The sequence below is a fragment of the Phaseolus vulgaris genome, chromosome 8 (genome assembly GCF_051622355.1).
Source record: "Phaseolus vulgaris cultivar YP4 chromosome 8, ASM5162235v1, whole genome shotgun sequence".
Lineage (NCBI taxonomy): Eukaryota > Viridiplantae > Streptophyta > Magnoliopsida > Fabales > Fabaceae > Phaseolus > Phaseolus vulgaris.
Window position 1 is genome coordinate 11873322 of NC_143505.1, and position 23682 is coordinate 11897003.

General features: G+C 34.7%; 2 protein-coding genes and 2 pseudogenes across 2 annotated transcripts; 2 read left to right on the plus strand and 2 right to left on the minus strand.

Annotated features, from left to right (window-relative positions):
* The first annotated feature begins 7219 nt into the window (after positions 1 to 7219).
* On the plus strand, positions 7220 to 8155 carry LOC137824573 (3'-5' exonuclease). Its single transcript, XM_068630238.2, has one exon. The coding sequence runs from the start codon at positions 7279 to 7281 to the stop codon at positions 7972 to 7974; it is 696 nt and encodes a 231-aa protein (XP_068486339.1). The 5' UTR covers positions 7220 to 7278; the 3' UTR covers positions 7975 to 8155.
* A 564-nt stretch (positions 8156 to 8719) lies between these two features.
* LOC150025425 (uncharacterized) lies at positions 8720 to 10541 on the minus strand (annotated as a pseudogene).
* Positions 10542 to 11252: 711 nt separating this feature from the next.
* LOC137826351 (3'-5' exonuclease-like) lies at positions 11253 to 12130 on the plus strand (annotated as a pseudogene).
* Positions 12131 to 19226: 7096 nt separating this feature from the next.
* LOC137824575 (uncharacterized) lies at positions 19227 to 20345 on the minus strand. Its single transcript, XM_068630240.1, has one exon. The coding sequence runs from the start codon at positions 20343 to 20345 to the stop codon at positions 19227 to 19229; it is 1119 nt and encodes a 372-aa protein (XP_068486341.1).
* Positions 20346 to 23682: the final 3337 nt, after the last annotated feature.

Consider the following 23682-nt stretch of genomic DNA (forward strand, 5'->3'; position numbering starts at 1 on the left):
AACATTTAATGGTCATGTTGTAAATATGGGCATTATGTCTACTAGTGAATGATGAATGTTGTTATTAATGCTTATTTGACACTCTGAGCTCATTGAATAAATAAAGTTTCTGAAATTTATGTTTTCTACTTTATGTATATGCATGTAAATTATGTTGTGGAAAACAAATTATGTTGTTATTGATGAAAATGACATTATGATTGAACCTATTATGGATTTCTCATTATAAAGTCATATTAAGGAGAAAGGATGATATAATAGTACATGGAAGGAAATGTGTCGATTGAAATGACATGTAAGCGCCATGACTCTTATTATTTCTGTATCCTTGATTATGATTAATGATAGAACCAATTTATGTAAGACCTTTTAAATGCGCATTTATGTAATTATTAAATCATGAAAGTATTATAACTCATGAGTCAAGTGGGAGAATGTAAGAAATTATGTAAATTAATTTCTATAAAGTGACTCACATGACTTAGAGTTTGGGCTTTGGGCCAAAATAAAATTTAATAATAATAATAGAATAAAAGGCCCATTGGTTAACACGAGAAATATATATCTGATGATATACCTAATGAAAACCTACATCTGATGGAGATTGGGAACTAAAGGCTATAGGGTTCTGTCTCTGCAAATAATAGTTGTCTGTCTCACTGTTAACCATCACGAAAGTGTGTGACAAGAACGGAATTGCTAAGAGATAGATTGGGACAAAGGAGATAAAGTAATTGCTCAAATAGGATCACTCATGGATCAAGGTAAGTGCCTATTCCTTCTTGATTGTATGGATATATGTGAGAATCATAATATGATAAGATCTGTATGAGAATATTATTGTATGTGTTCAATTTACGTTTATTCATGTTTAAAATTTACATGTGTTTACATGTCCTCCAAACTTTATTTAAGTTATTTAGATGGATAGTGGGAAAAGTGTTGTTCCAGATTCATCCACCGCAATTTGAGAGTTTACAAACTGGACGACAGAGATGGACTTAAACTCTTCTAAGTGCCAAGGTTGATGAGGCACATCGAGGTTCAAGAATTAACGGTAGCTGAATGACTCAAGGGTATAATAACATTGTGATGACTTTACACGAGGCCGGACTCCCTACTATTAAAAAAAATTATGTGAAAAATCGTCAAAAAAGTTTGAAGGACAAGTGGAAAGTGATACACGATTTGTTTAGTGAACTTAGTGGTTTTGCATGAAACCATACCACTAAACGTTTTGAAGTCGAAATTTAGAATGATTTGATAAAGATAATATAATAACTATTTGTCATAACAAATACATTTTATTTCAGGTTGTATTGTATTAATATGTGACATCTTTATAGGCGAAGCCGAAAGTCGGATGGAGACAGCCCACCAGACAAATACACCTCCGAACACAACACATTTTAGTGTCAATCTAACTGATTATAATATGGAATATATTCCGGAGCAGTGAAGTCTATTGCCATCTATTTCACCAAAACACTCTTTTGTTTGCTCCTTTGCCTTATCTGCTGCTTTCCTCAGCTTCTCGCCTACCCGAAATATCCCTCTTCTCTCTTTCTGCATAATCTGTTATATTACAGCCACCTGCTAAGCTGGCACTTATCAATATTTTATTTTTGTGAATTGGATTGGGCGAGCTAAATGAGAGACAACGTGGTTTTTTGCCCTGAAATCTCTTTCCTCGTCGCCTGATATAATTGAAATCTATCTCCTGTCTATTTTGATTTCATTTGAACCCTTTTATCTGCCTCTCAACTGTATTCGAATTCATTCTGTTCATTTTGGTTGGTAATTTTTTTTGGGTCAGCAAGTTCTCTACATTTTGCTAGGTGGATCGGGCCATGAGACTAATTGCTGAGATATTTTATTAAATGTTAATGCAATTTTAAGGTTATTTTTTATTTATGTTAATTTATAATATGTAAATATTCATTGAAATACATTTTTTGTTTTTTTATGTATGATTTAGCTATGTATGGCCTTTATGAGGGCTTGGATTGGCTGTCCACAACTCTGAAGGAGAGAAAAGGTGTCGGATATTCTTGAATAGGATTAGGAACTTCATCCTTCTAATTTCAAGACGTAGGATGACTTTGTAGAGTGCGTGGCCGTTCTAAGATTGATGTGAGTGATTGTTAATTTATTTGGTTTAACATCTGAAGAACCGATAGTGTGAAGCTCTTTTCGGCTTTTAGGGTGCTTAATATGCGTAACTTACTCCAGTTACACAAGTTTGTGTATGAAGAATGATTAACCGAATTCTTTTGGTTTATCGATATCCCTTACTAAGTGAAAGTGTATCACATACAAGGTCATGGATACCACATCACTTGTTCATTCTCCCCTATCCCCTCATCTCACTCCGTTTATTTATGGCTTTGAGTCATTCAATGTATGTTATATTATATGTCCACTTTTAATATAATATATCTATCTTACTATCCTTATGCATGCAGAGGAACAATTTTGAGTAGTTTTGCATAAATTATGCAAATGAAATATTACAACAACATTTTAATTGTCATTTATTCAAGCTGAAACAGGAGGTATGCGCCACATATAAACTGATTGTTGCTTAACAATGGAGGAAGAATAGGTGCATAGCATTTTATCAGGCAAATGTAAAAAATCTCATTCAAATCTGCAAGTTCCCATTAAAATATGAACATAAAATCCACAACATTTTTATTTTAAACTCTTGCCTCTCATAATTGTTCCTGGATCATTGAACACTAATTGAGTCCACACACATTTAACAAAATCGCACACACTGACACGACCTACTAGGCTACTACTATTTACTATTTTCCCCCTACTTTGGTGGCAGAAATAGATAGATATCTAATCGGCATAATCCTATTCATTATAGTTTTAATTATAATTTTTGAATTATAATCTTGATAAATATACTATTTTAATTAATATATTTTTTAAATCTTAATTGTTATTTATTTTATTTTTAATCCAAGTTTTTTTTTAAATCATAAAAGAAATAAATATGATCTAAGAATTAAATGTACAAATATCTTATATAAAAAATTGAAAACAAATCTTTTCACACATATTCTCTCAAAATTCTGCAATTGAAACTCCTCTACAAAACTCTTCAAAATAAAGCAAATATTAAATATTATTAAAAAAAATCTTCTGAAATATTCGTCACAACAATGAAAAGTACAGGAATAAATGACAATAAATGTACAAATTTTAAAAAAAAAAATAGAAACAATATATCTAGAAAAGAAACAATAATAAAAATCTCAAATGAATATATATGTTTAATAATTTGAAAAAAAAAAGGAAACGTATGATAATTGCAAAACAAAACAATATCATGGGATAGATTTTGAATCTGATTTTGTGCATGAAAAAGATCATTACGAAAGAGACTTCAAAATGAAAAAGTAATAGAGTTTTTGATCAAGTCTCATAGTTGCACAACACACTCTAAATTTGGTCTTATTTTTGTTTTTTTATATTATTTTTGTTTTGCACATGGAAGAGTGAATCCTTTTTACTTTATTTATTTGTAATTCCCCATTAGATTTTTAGGGTTTTGATCAATAAAAATATCTTTTTTTTAATTCTATGTAGTAGTTCTAATCTTTTGATCTACTAAACTGATTTTTAATAGAAATTATACTTAAATGCATAATTGAGATTCTTCTTTATCTTAATTAAATTTTAATTTTTTAATCAATTCGTATTATTTTAATTAATTTTTACACACATAATCTAACGGAGAATAAAGAAACATTCCATGATTACAAGATTAAAAAAAATAAAATAAAACATAAAACGTCGCATGAATACACGTTCTCGCCAAACGCAGTAGCGTCCAATGTAAAATTCAATATTTTACATTATACTCTTACGTATTTGGTCGTAAATATTAAGTTTTACTATGAATCTTAGAGTATATTCAATTAGTTCCATTTAATTACAACCATGAGATCACACATTTTGGTCGCTTTTTACCTCTACGTTATTAGTGTTCACATGAATTTATTACATGCATGTGATTTCTTAATATCTCTGATTTTAGTGAAAAGAAAAAAAGTCATTCTACATGAAAGAGGAGAGAGGAAAGAGGAGTGACCTACAACTTCTTATAAAAACATGTGTTTCTTACACTTAGCCGCATTTGATTGTCTTGCTTCCTTACTCTAATATTCTTTTACTTTGTTTCTTTCTTGTGTGCTTTGACATAGCCGTTCTTTCTTGTTTGCGTTGACATAGCCTTGTTCCTCCCTTTGTCTTCGTTTCGTATTCTTGTGCGCTTGGTTAACCTATTTTTAAGCTCAAAATTGATTACACTACATTCATGTTCTCCACATTGAATCATATAATCAACTATGATCATTATATAATCATTTATGTTTGGAAAACAAAAAAACCATACAATGGATTTGTGTATTTTTTTTATCAAATATAATCATATATATTTTACATTGTCAAAAGACGTAAAAGACATGTTTTATAAAGTATAATGAAATATAACATAACAAAATAATTATCGTTATAAAATATAATGATAATAATATAAATTAAATAATAATAATAATAATAATAATAATATTTAAGTTAATAATAATAAGATTACAATTTAATATGTAGTCTAAACTAACTTTTATATTATATGAGTATTTTTATTTTACAAATATATTACTTTATAATTTAAAAAAAAAAATCATTACAAAAAATTTATTAAATAAAAAAAAAATTTAAAAACAAAAAATAATTATTTATTAATTAAATTAAACTAAACAAATTGATAGTATCTAAATTAATTTCTATTTTTATAAATAATTTCTAAATCAATAATTAATTAACTACCAAAATTTTAACTACCAAAACTTTAGATTACATACCAATTTAAAAATTATTTATTAATAATAGCTATTAATTTAGCTACCAAATAATCTTATAAATAATATATAATTTAATCAATATAACAACTAATTATTTTTTATCTTTAAAATTAATTTTTACTTAATAATTTTTTAATAGTAATTATTACATTAATAAATTACTTACAAAAAATTTCTTTGATTTCTCTGCACTTTCCAATCTCTTCCTGGAGTAGTTGGGTCCTAAGTTGGCCTTCTGAGTTTGTCCTCTTTCCTCTCTTATCTTTCCTTTAATCTAATATTTGTTCATTTAATTTTCCACTCCTAGTTATGATTCTATACAGATTTTTTTAATCTTTATTCTCTATATTTATTATTAATTAGGCCTATTTAATTTCATCTCATGATTTTTGTCAAAATAATTTAAATATCTTAATATTATTATCGTAATTCACCTATTAAATGAAATTAATTATTATATCTTACTTTTATGGATGAATTATGTTAGTACTCTAAATTTGGACATTACACTTTCCTTTTGCTTTTAGACTCCTCAATCTACACACAATCTTAATATTTCAAAATGTAGAACACATAAAGAAAATAAACTAAAATATACTCAATATATATTATTTAATAATAACTAATGTTTTTTTAATTTTATAAATTTCAACATGCATACATAGAATATATATGTTTTCACCGATATCAATTGTCATACTTAGTTAACACGAGAGTAAGTGATAATAAACCGACAATTCTATAATAACAGTCATATATATTTCTATCTAAATTTTATTGTTTAATCAATATCATATTTATAAAACAAATTCTTAAAAGACTTGTTTCCTGGGAAAAGTTTTATCATAGAGCTTGAGGGTGGACGCCAAATGTTTCTATCAGAAATGAATTTGGAAAGTGCAACTCGAATAGGATGTTTTTCGGAGAACAAATTTTCAGTTGGTTTTAATGAGAGGAGGATATCCACCTGAAAAAGACTCTCCGATGCTTAAGTGGTTTGGAGCACACAAAGAAAATATTATATGTTATGTTCTTAACCGTATGAAAGTTAAGAGTATCGAATAAGATAAATGATATTTCCTAAAGAGTAAGTATATATAGATATCTTAGGTGACCGTCTTTGTATTGACCGTATGATTGTCATTCATTGCTTCATAAATAGTCGTTCGTCATTAAAAACTCATTGAGTATACCGTTTTATTCATAATGATCATTGATAGCAATGAAGACTCTGTTATTAGAAATTATTTTAAACATGTAAAATATAAGTTTACAAATTTATCTTTATTATTAAATATTATTTAAATAATGAATTATGATATTTTTTTTTAGGTTTGAGTTAATTAAATTTTTCTAGTATATAATATCCATAATTACTTGTTGTGTTAAATTGAAATAAATATATTAAATATATTAAAATTTCTAAAATAATATTTATTATTATATGCATTTGTTATTTTATATAGCTATGTATATTTTGTTGATATTATAATTTTATTTTATTATTTATAATTATATGTTGTTATTAATAGTATAATTAAATATTTTTGAAATTTTATATAACTATGTATATTTTGTTGATATTATAATTTTATTTTATTATTTATAATTATATGTTGTTATTAATAGTATAATTAAATATTTTTAAAATTGTTAAATAAATTTTATGTAATATTTAATTTTGTAGATCGTATATTATAATAAAATGCATGCAAAATGATATTTAAGTAAAATATAAGAATTCTACCTAGGATCAACACAATTTTTTTCAATTATGTGAATAATAAAAAAAAGACTCTCACCTTCTTCTCTATCCACTTCCCTACTTTCAAAACTACTCGAACAAACACAAAAAATACTATTTTTCCCTCCCTCCTTTCCTTTCCCCTACATATGTGAAAACAAAACACGGTATCAATATTACAAAATGGGTAACAAATAAAAAAAAATTAAAATATATATACTATTTAATAATAACTAATATTTTCTTAATTTTATAAATTTCAACATGATTACACATACTATATATGTTTTCAACTTATCAATTGTCACAATTAGTTAATATGAGAGCAAATGATAATAGACAGAAAATTCATATAATAAACAGTAATATCTCTACGTAACTTTTATTGTTTAATCAATAACATATTTATAAAAACAAATTCTTAAAAGACTTGTTTTCTAAAAGAATATTAATAAAATATGAAAACTACTGCTATAATTTAGGAAATCCAAATTTTGAAAAACGAAAACGGAAAAGATATGTATATACCTAATAAAAAAAATGCATAAAACCGTGTCAATGAAGTTCAAATAGACGCAATAGAAATACAGTTTCTCTTCTCCCTTAAAAATCAAAACCCTCTCTAACGCCGTGAGTCTCTGCATCTTATTAACGATGATAGAGTTAGTAGACGGAAACGGTGTGCCGATTTGGATGCGCAACCGTTCCAACCCCGTGGCGACTGTAAACGTGGTGGACCACAACCTCCGCAACAACACCTACAACCTGTACGACGTCACTTTCGAAACCCACAACATCCACACCCTGGTCACATCCCACCCCTCCGAAGTCGCCACGTGGCTCTCCAGAAACACCGGCCGTCGTCATGGACTCATGGTGGGCCTGGACGTTGAGTGGCGACCCAACACTCGGACGAACACGCAAAACCCCGTTGCCACCCTCCAACTCTGCGTGGGTCACGCCTGCCTCGTCTTCCAGATTATCCACTCTCCTTACATTCCCCGTTCCCTCGCTTCCTTCCTGGAAGACTCTAATGTTACTTTCTTCGGCGTTGGGATCCAAGCTGATGCCGATAAGCTTCTTCGAGACTATGACCTCCACGTGGCCAATGTCTGTGACCTTCGTCCTCTGGCTGCGGATCAGCTCTGGCGTCATCCTCATTTGAGGCAGGCTGGACTGAAGACGTTGTGCCTCTATGTTCTCGACGTGGAGATTCAGAAACCGCAGAGTGTCACCAGGAGTTCATGGGATAATCGTTGGCTCACCACCCAACAGGTTCAGTATGCTGCCATTGACGCCTTTCTCTCCTATGAGATTGGACGTCGGTTGAGGGAACCAGTGATTTGGTAGTTCTCTTCTGCCTCTCGTTTCTCAATTTTATCGTTTGCTAGGTTAGTAACTTCTGCTATTTCTGTCATTTTTTCACTGTCACCTGTTATCTTTGCGTGTTGTGTTAGCATTCCGAATGTTTTCTTTTATGTTTCTGAATTGAATACCTTTAATTGCCCATGTCTGATATTCTGCTGCTTTCCATGATTCCACGGATTTATGCCTTTATTACCTACATTTCACTCTGATTAATGTTTGACGCTGGGTTTAATTGTGTTCATGGAAAAACTTGTGCTGATATTAGTTTTTTTATGGTTCATTCCTTTTTTAACCACAAAACTCTCTGGATTAATAGAATTTTAGATTTGGTGACAGTCTACTCAAATCCAAAATCATTACAATGAATTTAATTATAACGCAATCTCTCTTATAGTTGTTATGGAATTCAAAGTAAAAATGTTTCGTGATTCGGGACACCAACTTTATTTTGGATATCAACCGCCTAAGATTCGGGAAACCAACATACCATTTATTTTGCTTAAACGTGAAGTTCTTGAAATATTTATCATATAATTTACCTATAAAAGCTCTGTGAAACAATGGAATTTAGAATTGAGTGAGCTGGTTATAATATATAAACACGAAAATTAAAAACAAAATAAAAGTATTATACTATTATAAATTTTAATATGTATTTTTATAACATATGTTGAAAACTGCAACAATAAATTTGTCCTTCAACAAAAAATTGTTCTTCGCAATCTGTTTAAGTTTCCCTACAATTTAGAATACAGGGTATAATTTTTGTTAATGTTTATATTTATTAGATTATAAGAACAATTTAATAAATTTACATTTCTACATAATTTACCTTTTTCCAAAAAAATTCTCAATGGAACCACCTCGAATAGAATAAACTTCCTGAAGTTCTATCGTAAAGAATGTAATCTATATAGATAAATAATGTTATCATCAACATTATATACCATCATATATTGATTTATTATTGTAAACTTTAATTATTTTTGTTATTCTTTTCTCATTTGATCTAATTCATACTAATGATGACTGGTCTTTTCCAAGTATTTCATTGTTTTTTCAAATTTAGTTTTCTATGAATGAAATTAATTATTAAAAACTACAAAGTAAACATAACAATACCGTCTGATTCTCCAATTCACCTACCAAAATTGGTACGGTGGTGGTCCTGTACTAAACAAACTGTACTCCCCAACAACAAAACAAAAAGACCACAAATGGCAGCAGAATTATACTCAAACGCAAAACTACCAATTTCGAAAATTGGTGCACCCACACACCGTACGTTATTCACTGCACTAAAAAACAATGAAAAGTTGAACCAAAGCAAAGCAGTGTAACTTTCCTGCAAGCAAATAAATAGAATACAGCAATGGCCAAACATGGGTGCAAAAGCAAAAGCACAAACATGTCCACGGTGCACAATACAAACAGAAAACTCACGTATTAAACAGCAGCGCAGAATAACGAAAACAAACACAATGGCATGGCACCAACTAAAGGCATCACGAGGAATCTAATCAAAACATATTGAGAACAGATTATAATGTATGGATTGATAACTATCGTTTTGGTGATAAATTAAAAAGATTCAACACTGCATATTATATACCATGTGGAGGTGCATGATAAATACACCATGTAGATACATATCGGCTTAGCCCATAAAAAACATAAAAGGTCCAGAAAGATAAAACCTTAGTGGTAAATTAATATTCATCTAGATCAACAATACTCTTACACAATCCATCCACACTGCCAACATAAGAACAGTCTTCCGTCAAACGTAATGCTCCTCCTAAAGGAATAGTCAGCAAAATCTGCTTTTCCTACATCAAACAGTATCTTCCCATTAGATTTTCTCAACACTATTTTCACTACGATTTCATCGCAATTATTTGCATTAAGATTCCAGGAAGTTATTCTTCCACTTTCATGTGATATGTCACGAGTAAGTTTTCCTAAGAACAAATCTGTCAAAACTGTCTTAATGAAGACTTGTTTTTAGGAGTGTGGGAAAACTTTCAGATCATCCATCATCATGAAACTGAGATTGCTCTTAACAAAACCATCGAAAACATCAGAGGTTTTAGGAGAAATTGGTTTTTCAAGCATACTCCCACATCTGCAACTTTTATTTTTGAAGGTGCTTATCAAGACTGGGCGGGCCTTCGTATCCACATTAGTACAACTTTTTACCTTCAAAATACTGTGTGGGTTCTGTGTAGTCAATGTTTATCTTCAAACTCCTACAATAAGCTTCCATTGAGTTTCTCGGACGCAGTAGCATTTCTACACGTATCTGTGCGAAGACACTCTTTGGGAAGATTCTCAACACTTTGATAGATCGAGCTCAGTGATGCAGCTTCAGGTGGCTGCAACTTTGACTCCCTGCGAACAAGTCTTGCAATGGTTCCTAAAGACAACGTTAAGAAGCTAAGCAGAATATCCACAAAGTCCTTCCCTGTCTCGGCAAAGATAACTTTGTTTTCTTCTTTGAGTACCATAAGCTTCAAGGAAATACGTTTCTCAGTTTCAAAAGCACCCATTGTAGCGGGAAAAAGCCAGTATCGAGTATCTAAGAATACAACCTTTTGTTACACAATGCTTGAAAGGATCTCTCTTTTGATTTCACACAAGAGGTTTTCTAAGCATTTCAAGTATTTTCATTGAAAAGACAATTAGACTCTAATTAACTAGTAGTATTTAGTGTTGAATTGTTCATTAATTGTAAAGAGATTAAAAGAATAGAAGGAAAACCAAGAGAATTAGTACTGCAGCAAGGACATTGAACATCGCATTTTCGCTTCCTAATATTGAAAATATGTCACCATTTATGAAGTGACAGTGTACAATGAAATGGTTTCATTAATGGAGAGTAGTTGGAAGCAAAGGGAATGGAAGAGTTTCACAGAGAGTCGTTACAGAGTGTAGAATATGCAGAGTCCTGAAGGAGAATAAAAGAATCTCTTTAATACAAAATAATAAGAAAATAGGAGTATGTTTAATTAAATATTTGTTAGAATAATAATGACTTGTTGATGATGATTTTGAAAACAGCTATGTAACAATTTTTTTAATAACAAAAATATTATATTCAGATAATTATAATAAGTAAAATTTTAGAATGAAATAATAGATAAAAATGTGAAAACTATCATCCCTCTAATTCTTATTGTTAAAGTAAAACATTATTGGAAAGGAGCACAAAAAATAAGAAGACATTGAAGCGTTGTCTCCATTACGCGTGCAAGCATGGTTATGAGTATTCCTCTTCCCTTCACTTGAAAATGGCAAAATCAAAATTCAATCACTCCTTCTCCCTCTATATATACTCTAACATCTCTTCTTGCTTATCACAACACTCATGGAACAGAACGAGCCAAGAAGAATGGGAAACTACAACCCAAACCCCACACGCCGGTTGGATAACTCACACCGCAACCTCTACAACGTCACCTTTCACTCCGACACCATCCTCACCCTCCTCACCTCCAACCCCTCCGAAGTCCATTCCTGGCTCTGATATCCTCCGCCGCCACCGCCGCCGAAGCACTCTCTTGATTGGCCTCGACATCGAGTGGCGCCCGAACTTCCGCCGTGGCATGAACAACCCCGTCGCCACCCTCCAACTCTGCGTGGGTCGTCGCTGCCTTGTTTTTCAAATACTTCACGCTCCCTTCATTCCTGCTTCCCTCGTTTCCTTCCTCGGTGACGCCAAGCACACCTTTGTGGGTGTTGGGATCCAAGGCGACGTGCAGAAGCTTCTAGAAGATTGCTCTCTCCGCGTAGCCAACTTCGTCGACCTTCGCTCCCTTGCTGTGGAGAAGCTCAGTGACCGTATGTTGAACACAGCTGGGCTCAAGACATTGGGCCTGAGGGTGTTGGGAGTGGCGGTTGATAAGCCCAAGAAGATCACTAAGAGTAGGTGGGACAATGTATTGCTCAGTGCTGAACAGGTGCAGTATGCTGCTGTTGATGCCTTTGTCTCCTTTGAGATTGGACGACGTTTGAGTTCTTAGTGGTTTAAGTGCTTCAATAAGTTCTATTTAACTAGCAGTTATTTATAACAATGAGTACTTAATACTTAGCTATAATCCTCCAAAAACAACCTAATTAATATTTATAATTGACCATCCGAATTTATTTAAAAGAATTATTTTAGATCTATGTTTTATAAATTTCCATACATTAAACTCAAGGACGGTCACATAATTTCATGTGTTTGAATATGCAACTTAAGGTAAGAAGTAGTAAAGTAATTAGTATTCCATTCAAATTTATTTAAAAACACAATGGAGGGTGCACTGCCAATGTTTCCATATTTTTATTTAACCAACAAACAATCTAGTCTCCGAGTCTGTTCATATTCTTTCTTCATATACATTAATTAATTATTAATAATATAATCAATTTAATTTATTTGGGTTTATTCTAAAGAATATTTTCTTGTCAATAAAAGAATATTATAAATTTACAAGAGAGATTATAATTTATTTGGGTTTATTCTAAAGAATATTTTCTTGTCAATAAAAGAATATTATAAATTTACAAGAGAGTGCTTGATATATTTCAACCTCTTACTAGACAAAGCGTAGATAAAGAATATCATTCAAAAGATACATAGACGAGGACAACGGTTTCACATTTAAACAAACAAATGGAAGATTTCAATATCACAATTAACAAACAATAATTTAATGCAATTTAATGCACACATACATGAATCATTCTGATTAAGATCTAAAAAATAACTAAGAATTTGAATAATAAAGTATATGTTTATACCATTAATCTAAACCCATAATACAATTGGAGAGAAACATTCAGCACCCAAAACAGTCGTAAATACGAAAGAGAAACAAGCTTTGGGTCACCAGTGAGTACAGAGAACCCTTGTTGCATTGTTGCAGTAGATAAGCATGAAAAATACAAACTTGTTGTGAAAAAAAGAAGTTTTACTAGATTTAAGTTGAGTTTTACGTTAGACCTACGTAAAACTTAAAATTCAATATTTACATCATAGTCTTATGTAGTGTCTCATTAGTATTAAGTTCTATTCAACTAAAGGGTGTTCACATGAATTTATTACATAATATGATTTCTTAGTATCTTTTATTTTAGTGATAGGTGTTAGCTAACTATATTTTTGTTATTAGTTTTTTTATAATAGTTACCCCTAATACTCTCATTATGTCACGTTTGGTTGTCTGGTTTAGTTACTCTAATATTCTTTTTTTTTTTCTTTCAATGTTTTGCTTTGACATAGCCATAGCCATTCTTTCTTGTTTGCGTTGATATAGCCTTGTTCCTCTCTTTGTCTTGATTTCTTATTTTTGTGTGCTTGGTTAACGTAGTTTTAAGCTCAAAATTGATTAAATTACATGCATGTTCTCACATTGAGTCACATAATCAACTAGGATCATTACATAATCATTTATGTTTGGAAAAATAATTCATATAATGGTGCATTTTTTTTATCAAATATAACCATTTATATTTTACACAGAAAACACATGTTTACGTTATAAAGTATACTGAAATATAACATAACAAAATTATTATTATTATAAAATAATAATGATAATTATATATATAAAAATAAAATAATAATATTTAAAATTAATAATAATAAAATTACAATATAATTCCTATAAAGTCTTTTTAGTCTCTATTTAACATATTTATTACTAATTATACCAATTTAATCTCATCTCATGGTTTTTGTCAAAATAATCTAAATGTCTTAACATTACTAACACGAGTGTAAAAATGACTATTTTTAACACTACATTCACAACACTTATATGGTTTACGTTGTCTTTCAAAACGCGATGACATTTTTGAAATTAAATTACCTTAAAACGGCGGCTATGAGGTAAAGTCACCTTCTTACAACAAAGCGCTTCGTGTAAGAAGGCGACTATGAGGTAAAATCGCCTTCTTACAACAAAGTGTTTCGTCTAAGAGGGCGTCTTAATTAGTTGCTTGTTCATGCCTTAGTTGCTTTCAAAGATAGATTATAGCTTTGCTTACCCTTGGGTAAAAAAAAAATTGCTTAAGGAAACCCCACTTACACTACTCGTAAAGTTGGAGAGTTAAGGGAAACTGGAGTGATCTAAGCAAAAAAGATGAGAGTTTAGTGAAAGTTGTGGTATGTAGGGAGGGCGAGCCGATATGTAGTGATGAGTCGTCGAACCCAGATGGACCATTATGCTTTTTCTATGATACCATTTTTACCAAAATTTTGTTGCGTCTTCTCCTTTCGATTTTTGAAAAAGAGTTGTTGACCGAGCTCAACGTGACTCCTGTCCAACTATATATGAATAATTGGGCGTTCATTTGAGGTTTCATTATTTTATGTTCTCAGCTCGACATTTCGCCGATTGTGGAAGTGTTCTTTTACTTTTTTGAATTCAAACAACTCGGTCGACAACCATGGACTTCTTTTACATTTTATAGTGTTACCTTTTTATTAAAAAAATATTACTAAAAAGATTTAGTAACAATTTTAAAATGTTATTTTTTTATTAAATAAATGTTACTAAAAGTATTTAGTGATATTTTTATAAATGTATATCTATTAAAAATATTACTAAAAGTCTTTAGATACACTGAATATTAGTTACATTGGATTGGATAAAATGTTACTAAATCATATTAGTAACATTTTCTTTGATTTAATTAGTAACATTTTTTTAATGTTACTAATTATCATATATCTAGTAGTGGCTCCTCACTCTAAGTTTGCCTCTTTAATTTATTGGCACTCGGTTGGGGTTGACCTGCAAAAGATACTCTGACGATCAAGTAAGTACTCAGTACACGAAATGTATATTAAGAACTGATTAAAAGCATATATTACTCCTCTGCCGAAGGTTTATTTATAGTGTTTAGTTATGGGTCATTTGTGCTAATGGGGCGAATTTATCATATATCATTGTTAGCTTGATTATAGGGAGGTTCCCTGATTTCTCAGAGTGTTACCTGAATTTGGTGGGACATATCCCGAATTCTCAGAAAGTTCTTGCAATTGCCTTAACTACTTATTTATTGTAAGTGTTTTAAATGTGTATTCATTCGGTTGGTCACCGAAACGAAGTGACATAACACGTTCGATGCCGATAAGTACAATTATAAAAAAATTAAAAAAGATAGTATGCAAAATTAGATTTAAGATTCGAGAGTCAGTTGCGTTAAAAGATATTATCGCTCTACAACAACGTTCATCCAAAAATGGTACCTTTAATTAATTATGCAAAGCGAATGTGATTTTTTAAAAGATTTATTCTTTTCTAAAAATAGAAACAGAAGCATGTAAAAATAAAGAAGATATTTTTTAAAGTTTTTTACTTGGGCTAATATTTTCATTTACAGCTGGGAAATTAGAGTTTACATTTTAAATGTCAAAGTTGAATTGTTTTATCTGTTGATATTTTTTTTTAATTTTGTATATGTATATTTTAGATTTCATGTTTTTTTTTTTATAATTTATGCCTGTTAGAATATAATACTATGTAGACAACTATATGTGATACGAATCTTTTACAAATCATACCATAAGCAGACATAGTTTTTTTTTTTTATCAGCAAAGAATGAAATTAAAATTAACAGGGATACAAAGGGGTATCCCAACCCTTTTACACTAACCAAACTACATAAGGCAAGACAAAAACAAGGGATAAACCAAGCTCTATGCTACAAGAACTAAGCCTTACACTGATTTCTATACCAAAAGAAAAAACGCAAACTAAGAGCAGGACCTCCAAACTTCCCCAGCAGCCAAGAGACCTCCATGGTCCACTTATTGTGCATCATCTTCATTCGGGTGCTCCATGTTAAACTCAAAAACAACCCCTGTAAGTACTTATAGCCATTCTTTACAACTTGGTAAACTGATGGCCTCAAACTAGCGCACAGACAACTAGACATAACCTCACAGCCTATACCTACACCTCAAAAGCTGCATAAACCAGAAAAACAAGGGAGACAACACCAACTTTTGCAGCTTTGAATCATCAATCTGCGTTCTGCCAATTCCTTGCTGTTGCTAGTCCACCAACTAATCTTCCCAGTGAAACATCGCACCAGAGGAGGAACAATTCTGCACCCCTGTTTTTGAATGGTTGAGTACTTGCAAAACACTTCCAAAACAATATATTGAGCTTGTTGTTAGCTGTTGCACAATGACTTCAACGCCAGGTGTCTGTAAGCCTTATCCAGGCATACACAATTCGCACATGACAACCCCTACAAGAGTTATAGTGGCATCAGGCATATGGGCTACTCCAAACAAAAGGTAAATGATTTCCCACATCCAAGATGTACTGGGAGGCGTCTAGCACAATATACTGCCTCGTCCAGACTACATAAAATATAATCCCGACCATAAAACCGAACATCGATCAGATTTAGAGGTGAACAAACTTGCCAAGGAAGAAAAAACCAGCATCACCCTTCTACCATCCTACCAAATCCCAACTATACTAAAGAAACTTGATCTGGCAGGGCACCTACATAACCTTGGACTTTGGGAGCACTTCGTAACCTGTCCACTTTCCAAGCATGACCTCTATCGAAGACAGGAAGAAACTCCACCTTATACCTACTAGGATGCAACCTCCCTTTTCTGATGTTCCTTTCCTGTTCCAGCACAAGCACCCGACATTCAGCGAACCTCGATGAGACACTGATTCGGATTCAGGATCCAATCCGAGAAAGCATACGAAAAACCAACTGTTTTGTGTTTTAGCCATAACCAGGACTGCAGCTGGGCATGCTGGAAAATCTCATCAGCGTCTGGGACCCCATGTTTGAAAACCACTAAGTTCCTGTGCTCCCAAATACAGCTAACGATCGCCGCCCACAAGCCTAACCACACTTGATTTTGTTTTCTAGAAAGGTGTGCTAAGTGGAAATTCATAAAGTGGTTCGTGAGATCCTTATTTTGGGCCCCTAAAACACCAATCCATCGATAGCACCGTGACCAAACTTGTTGTGCAACCACGCATTCTAGGAAGAGGTGTTGGGAAGATTCATCCAACCGATTACACAATGCGCACAAGGTTGATGTCACCGGCACTCCTCTTCTTAACAAATTCACTCTACTAGGAATTCTGTCAATAAGGATTCTCCAAGCAGTAGTGAGAACTTTGGGCATAGCTTTGGCTTGCCATAGGAGACTAAACACACTTTCCTTAGAAGCTGGGGTTTGGTGGTTAGTCAACACAGAGTATGCTGATTTTACCGAGAACATACCCTTTTGGTCCCCCTTCCATAGCAGTTGGTCAGAGGTGTCCTTACTCAATGCACCCAAACTTAATCTAGATAGCATTTCGACCTCCAATTCCGTCTCCCATTGGAACCTAACCCTCTTCCAATTCAAATTCCACCGCCATCTATTATCTTCCCATTCCCCTACCTCTCCCACCTTTTTTCCTTGATCAAGAGACAAAGAAAATAATCTAGGATACGTCGATCTCAGGCATTCGTTCCCGAGCCATAAATCCTTCCACAATCTCACTACGGCTCCGTTACCTACTTTCCACCCAATGGCCTTTTGGAACCATCCGTTTGCTACACCTTCACCACATACTTTGATGATATCCTTCCACCACCATGATTGGTCTTTCGATCTAAGATGCATGTTCTCGGCAGATGAACTGTATTTAGAAGATATAATCTCCATCCATTTTCCACCTTCATTACTTATGATTCTCCTTCTCCACTTCGCCAGGAGTGCAGCATTAAAGTTCTTCACTTCCTTCACCCCCAATCCTCCATCCTCTAAGGGCTTACACACATTATCCCAGCTAACCTAAGGTATGGATTTGTTATGTTTTCCCCACGCCCATAAAAACTTCCTCTGAATACTGCTGATTTTATTGCACACTGCTACCGGGGCTTTCAAGATAGATAAGTAGAACAAAGGTATGGCCGTGAATATCGATTTTAGCAGACAAATCCGTCCTGCCATTGAGAGGAATCTTCCCCTCCAAGAGCTAAGTTTGGCTTCTACCTTTTTAACTACCGGATCCCAGAACTGTTTCTTCCTCGGGTTCCCACCCATCTCAAGCCCCAAATATAGGAAAGGTAGCTTCATCGTATTGCAATTCAAGGTTTTGGCATACGTGCTCATAGCAAAATTGTCCACTTTGATACCAGTCAACTTAGACTTGTGAAAGTTAACTTTCAAGCCCGAAACAATCTCGAAACAACGAAGAATAGCCTTAATTGTAAAAATGCTATCAAAGGAGGCCTCGCACATAAAGAGTGTGTCATCTGCGAATTGTAGTAAGCAGCACTCCACATTATTCCTTCCCACCTTTATGCCCCTAAGAACCTCCGTTCTCAGCGCTTGTCTAACCAATCCTGCTAAACCTTCAGCAACCACTAAAAAAAGAAAAGGGGCCATTGGGTCACCCTGTCTCAACCCCCTAGAAGGTTTAAATTCCTCTATAGGGCTTCCATTAACCAACACAGAAACTGACGATGAGACCAAGCACCCTTTTACCCATAGGATCCACTTCTCGTGGAAGCCTAGCCTGTGGAGCATGTCAAATAAAAAGTTCCATCTTACTGAGTCATACGCCTTTTCGAAGTCCACCTTAAAGCACACCCCACTTTTCCTCTTTCTCTTTATCTCCTCAAGGACCTCATTTGCCATAACAACGCTATCCAATAATCCTCTTTCACGAATAAAGGCTGACTGACATTCATCAATTATAAGCGGCATAATTTTCTTCATTCGACTCGACAAAACTTTTGTGATGATCTTATAGATCACTCCAACTAAAGAAATGGGTCTGAACTGATCTAGCGTCGACGGGTCTCTTACTTTTGGAATGAGTGCAATGAAGGACGCATTACAACCTTTCCGGAGAGACCCTGTTGTGTGAAACAGTTGCACCGCTGCCATAACATCCACCTTATGCACTTCCCAACAGCTCTTGATAAAATTGAAATTGAAACCGTCCGGGCCCGGACTTTTAGATCCTCCACAATCCCATACTGCATTCTTCACTTCTTCCTCAGAGAACTTGATAACCATATTTCTACTTACCTCCAAAGGTAACGACCTGAATTCTACCGAACCCAAGTGTACTCCAAAGTCCTACGTAGCCATGAACCTCCTCTCAAAAAGTGACTTTGCTTCCCTCCTTACAACTTCCGGTTCCTCACACCACTGGGAGTCTACCTCAACACCTTTAACCTCATTTTTTAACCTTCTCCATCAAATCGCTGCATGGTAGAATTTAGAGTTAAGGTCCCCATGTTTAAGCCAATTCACTCTTGCTTTTTGCCTGTACATGGAGTCTAGCTTTTTATTCACTAACCCCAGTTGACTAAGCAATTCCAACCTTCTCAACCTCCCCTCGTCCTCTAAGGTGTCAATGTCGTCCTCCCCGTCCAGATTCTCAATTTCCATCTCGATACGTCTCTTATCAGATTCCACACATCCAAAAACACTTCTATTCCACACTTTAAGATCCGCCTTTAAGAGTTTCATCTTTTCTTTAAGTGCAAATATACTATTACCTTCCACCTGATACGATTCCCACTTCCCCTTTACCATTGCCGTAAACCCCGGTTCCTTTAACCACACATCAAAGGTTCTGAAAGGTTTTGGCCCCCAGTCTTTAATACATGATTTCAAAACAAGAGCGCAGTGATCCGAAACGACTCTCTGTTGCACATACTGTTTAGCCGCCGGCCAGACTTGAAGCCACTCTTCGGAAACCAGGAATCTGTCTAGTCTACTCTTTGCAGTTCCGTTTGCTTTAAACCAGGTAAACTTTTTCCCTACACACGGAATATCCACCCATCCATTGGCTTCAATAAAATTGTTAAAACCTTCCATTTCCTTCCTTTGACTTGAGTGTCCTCTAATCCCTTTCCTCTCATCTGCCCTCCTTACGACATTGAAATCACCACATAAACACCAGACCGGATTTTGGTGGGATTGCTTGAACATCGTTAATGCCTCCCACAGGTGGATTTTGTCTTGTATGTTACATGCTGCATAAACATTTACCACCACACAATGTCGTTTTGCCTGTAAGTGATAACCTTCAATAGCAATAAAACCAGTACCTACAACATGGTTCCCGTATTCAAAAGCTTGCTTGTTCCACATTGTTATCATGCTTCCTGCCCCGTTAATCCCTTCATGGTGAACCCAACCAATGTTACAACTTCCCCACAAAATAAAACATCTAGCATCTGAGAACGAAGTAGTTTTTGTTTCCTGCAAACAAAGAATCTCAGCACCCTCCTTAAGCACGGTATGACTCAGATACCTTGCTTTCGTCCCTCCTCCCAACCCTCTAATGTTAAGGTTGACTACAATCATGGTAACTCCTTCGCACTGCCCACCCTAAACATCTCTTTATTGTTCTTGTCCCTTACCTCTAAACGGTCCAGTTCTCCAACCAAAATCCCCTCACCCCCTGAGCACTCCATTCCTAAGTTACGTCCCAACTCCCAAATTCTAACAGATTCCGCATCCTTAATTTCCAACTTAAACCGATCGTTGCATTGGTGAATATCAGTACTCGATTCCGCGAAAGAACAGAGGCTAAGTTTCGAAGGAGAATTTACCCCATTATGGAGTGACCCTACTCCCCCATTCGACCTCCACTTCTGTTGAGCAGATTGCGTGCCATGCCCCCGCATAGACCGTAGCCGTCGGAATTCCGGTGATAGCTTGTGACTCACAACTCCATCTGAACAGGCCTCGTTTTCGGCGCTTGTTTCTTCAGCATTGATCGCGTTGCCCCACTTGACACTTCCGCTTGATTGAGGGTCCGAGCTCCCCATAGAAGACCCCTCGCCCTCGCTACTACGGCGAATTGCCTGGCATGGATTTCCATCGGATTCGCTCACCTGCACACAACGTAGAGACACTTTTTCCCCTTTGCTTCCAGATGTTGGGCCCCTTGCTACCAATTCTTTACTAACCGTACCCTTATTAGCTGATTGGGCCTCACCTTGCTTAAGCCCAGTAGCTAAAGAATTGCACTCATAGGCCCCTTTCATTAGGTTAGCCAGCGAATCCTGTAACATTTTGCAAGCTTCGTTGACTTGGTATACAGTATCAACAACTGCCCCACCTTCAGACCCTCCTTGCACACGTTTTGCCATATTAATGAAAGAAAAACCACCTTTAGACTGACACCCCTTATCACTCAGAGCCTTATTCCCTACAAACTTTCTGTTTGCTGGTATTGAGATCGGGGTCTGCCCCACCGCCTCGGGTACCTCGTCCCGCCGCATACCGCCGCTTCCAAGGTCGTCTTCTTCATCAGACGACTTTTTAGAATGACAAGTTTCCTCCACAACGGCGTCCGAGGACGAAATGCTATCGGACGACGCATAATGGTCGTCGAGGCAAGAACATACTCCTCTTTCATTGCTGGTTATCTCTTCTATGACCACAATATTACAGAGCTGCCCATTAATCCTAAAATCCTTCACCATTTCAGCTTTGCATGCTTTGCATAACCTCACCTGCAGACGAGCATACTCCAAGTTCTCCCACCGCCGAGTAGGTTCATCAATTTTAACCAAGGACGCTACTTCTCCAATCACCTTCGAGAAGCATTGTTCGTTCCACAGGGTTAATGGGATTCCATAACACCTTACCCATACCATTTTATGCTCTGCTACGTAAGACTCAGACCAGGGCTCGATATCATCGAAAAGGGAGACGAACCATTCTTTATTAAGCTTAATGATATCATCCATACTTTCACCAGCTTTAGGTGTTAGAAGCACTAGATTATCACCCATACCTCTAAGCTTAATACTACTCATTCCCCCCTTGACAAACTCTTCACTCAAAGACTCGAAGGAGATGTCAGGAGACATCCATCCGACTGCACTTGAAACCAGCCACGCCGGTGCATTTGAAGTTGTTTCAAAAGCTGGGCCAGTCCATCTATCTTTTACCGACTTACGTACAACCTCAGCATAGGACTGGTTAGGTTTCAGGTTCTCACCCTTTCGGACTGTTTTGTGTTCGTGCCAACCCTCCTTTTCCTTGTTCTTGCCGTGAGGGCTCCTAACTCGAAAGATAGCATTCGTAGATGTACTTGGCCTCCTCTTCATGACTTTGATCTCTGCTCTTCTGTACTTTGGAACGTTAACATAAAGTTTGAAGTTGCCAATGTGAATCCGATCCAGTTGCTTTTCCAGCTTAGCCTCATTGGGACCAGGATAAAATCGCACGAAATCATATCTTCTTCCCCACCTGTTTGGCCTTCTAGAGATGAATACCTCTTTTACTCTAGCCCACTTCCTGAAGATCCTAAACATCTCATGCTCTCCATGGCTGTCGGGAAAATTCGAGAAAAAGAACGTTATTGAGTCCCCTTCCCCGGAGTTATTTACCGACGCTGCTGCCTTAAAGTCTGCCTCTCTTCTCCAAACCTCTTCCCTTTTCCCCCCTCCACCTGACCTCCTTCCCTCTACCGTAGTCTCTTACCGCCATTCTAAGAAACTAAATATGTTCCCATAAGCAGACATAGTGTGAACTATATTGACTGTTTACATAAATTTTATTTGAATTTTTTTTTTTATCGAGGAAGGTATTGAGTAACATATGATGTACTTGATCATACATATACTCAGACAAATTATTTTTATTAAATATTAAATGATTACAATCATATAGATATCTAAAATTTATTTGAATAAAGAGGTATAATACTGAAAGAGTGGACTCTGAGAATAACAACAAATAAAATGACCTAAAATATAATCCTAATATTTGAAACAAATATAAAGATGAAAAAAGCAATGTAAAAAATAAGGTAACCCATTAGCATATAACTGTGTAGAAAAAAAGTGAATTAAAAACGTGGACCCTGTGGTGAATAGGCAAAGAACAAAATGAAAAGTTGAACCAAAGCAGTGTAACTTTGCTGCCAGCAAATAGAATACAGCAGTGGCCAAATATGGGTGCAAAAGCAAAAGCACAAATAAGGGAGAATTTAGCAAGAAGAGGTATTATTCTTTCTTCCACATTTTGCCCACTTTGTAATGAAGCATAGGAAATTTGTCCAGCATCTTTTTCTGGATTGCAAAATTGCTTATGAGGTATGGTGTACATGTTACAGATGGGTTAGACTTCAATTAGCACACCATGATAATCTTAAACATCACTTTCAAAAAAATTTCCTATACCAAATTAGTAGAAGAACCGAGTGTGGCAAGGAGTGTAGATAGGTATAGTTTGGAGCATTTGGTCAAAGCATTGGTCATGTTATGTTTCAGTGCCGGTTCAATTTCTTTCTACAGATAAGAGAGTTAGGCGTTTCATTGCAAGAAGTTGGATGTAAAAAACCAGTTTTATACTACCCAATTTGTCTTCTACATTATAGTTGTAGTGCGATGAAACTCGATTTCAAAATTATCATTTCTTCAGTGGTGAAAGAGCTTATATTTGGGGGACTTGACAAGAGAAAACAAAAGGATCATTACGAGTAAGTTGATCATTTTCTTCACCAGCCTTTTAAAACACTAAAAACAATTTCATCTTCATTTATCAAACCACTCTCGGTGATCATTATCAACTACATTAATGCCAAAAAACTTCATTAAAATATGTTTATAATTAATTAAAAAGCTACTAACTCCATGTTTGCTAAAACAACATTCACAAACTTTTAAACATTTGCCGTAATCTC

Bases quoted from the DNA above. Each gene is read 5' to 3' on its own strand.
- LOC137824573 (XM_068630238.2), top strand. From the start codon at position 7,279: ATGATAGAGTTAGTAGACGGAAACGGTGTGCCGATTTGGATGCGCAAC.
- LOC137824575 (XM_068630240.1), bottom strand. From the start codon at position 20,345: ATGATTGTAGTCAACCTTAACATTAGAGGGTTGGGAGGAGGGACGAAA.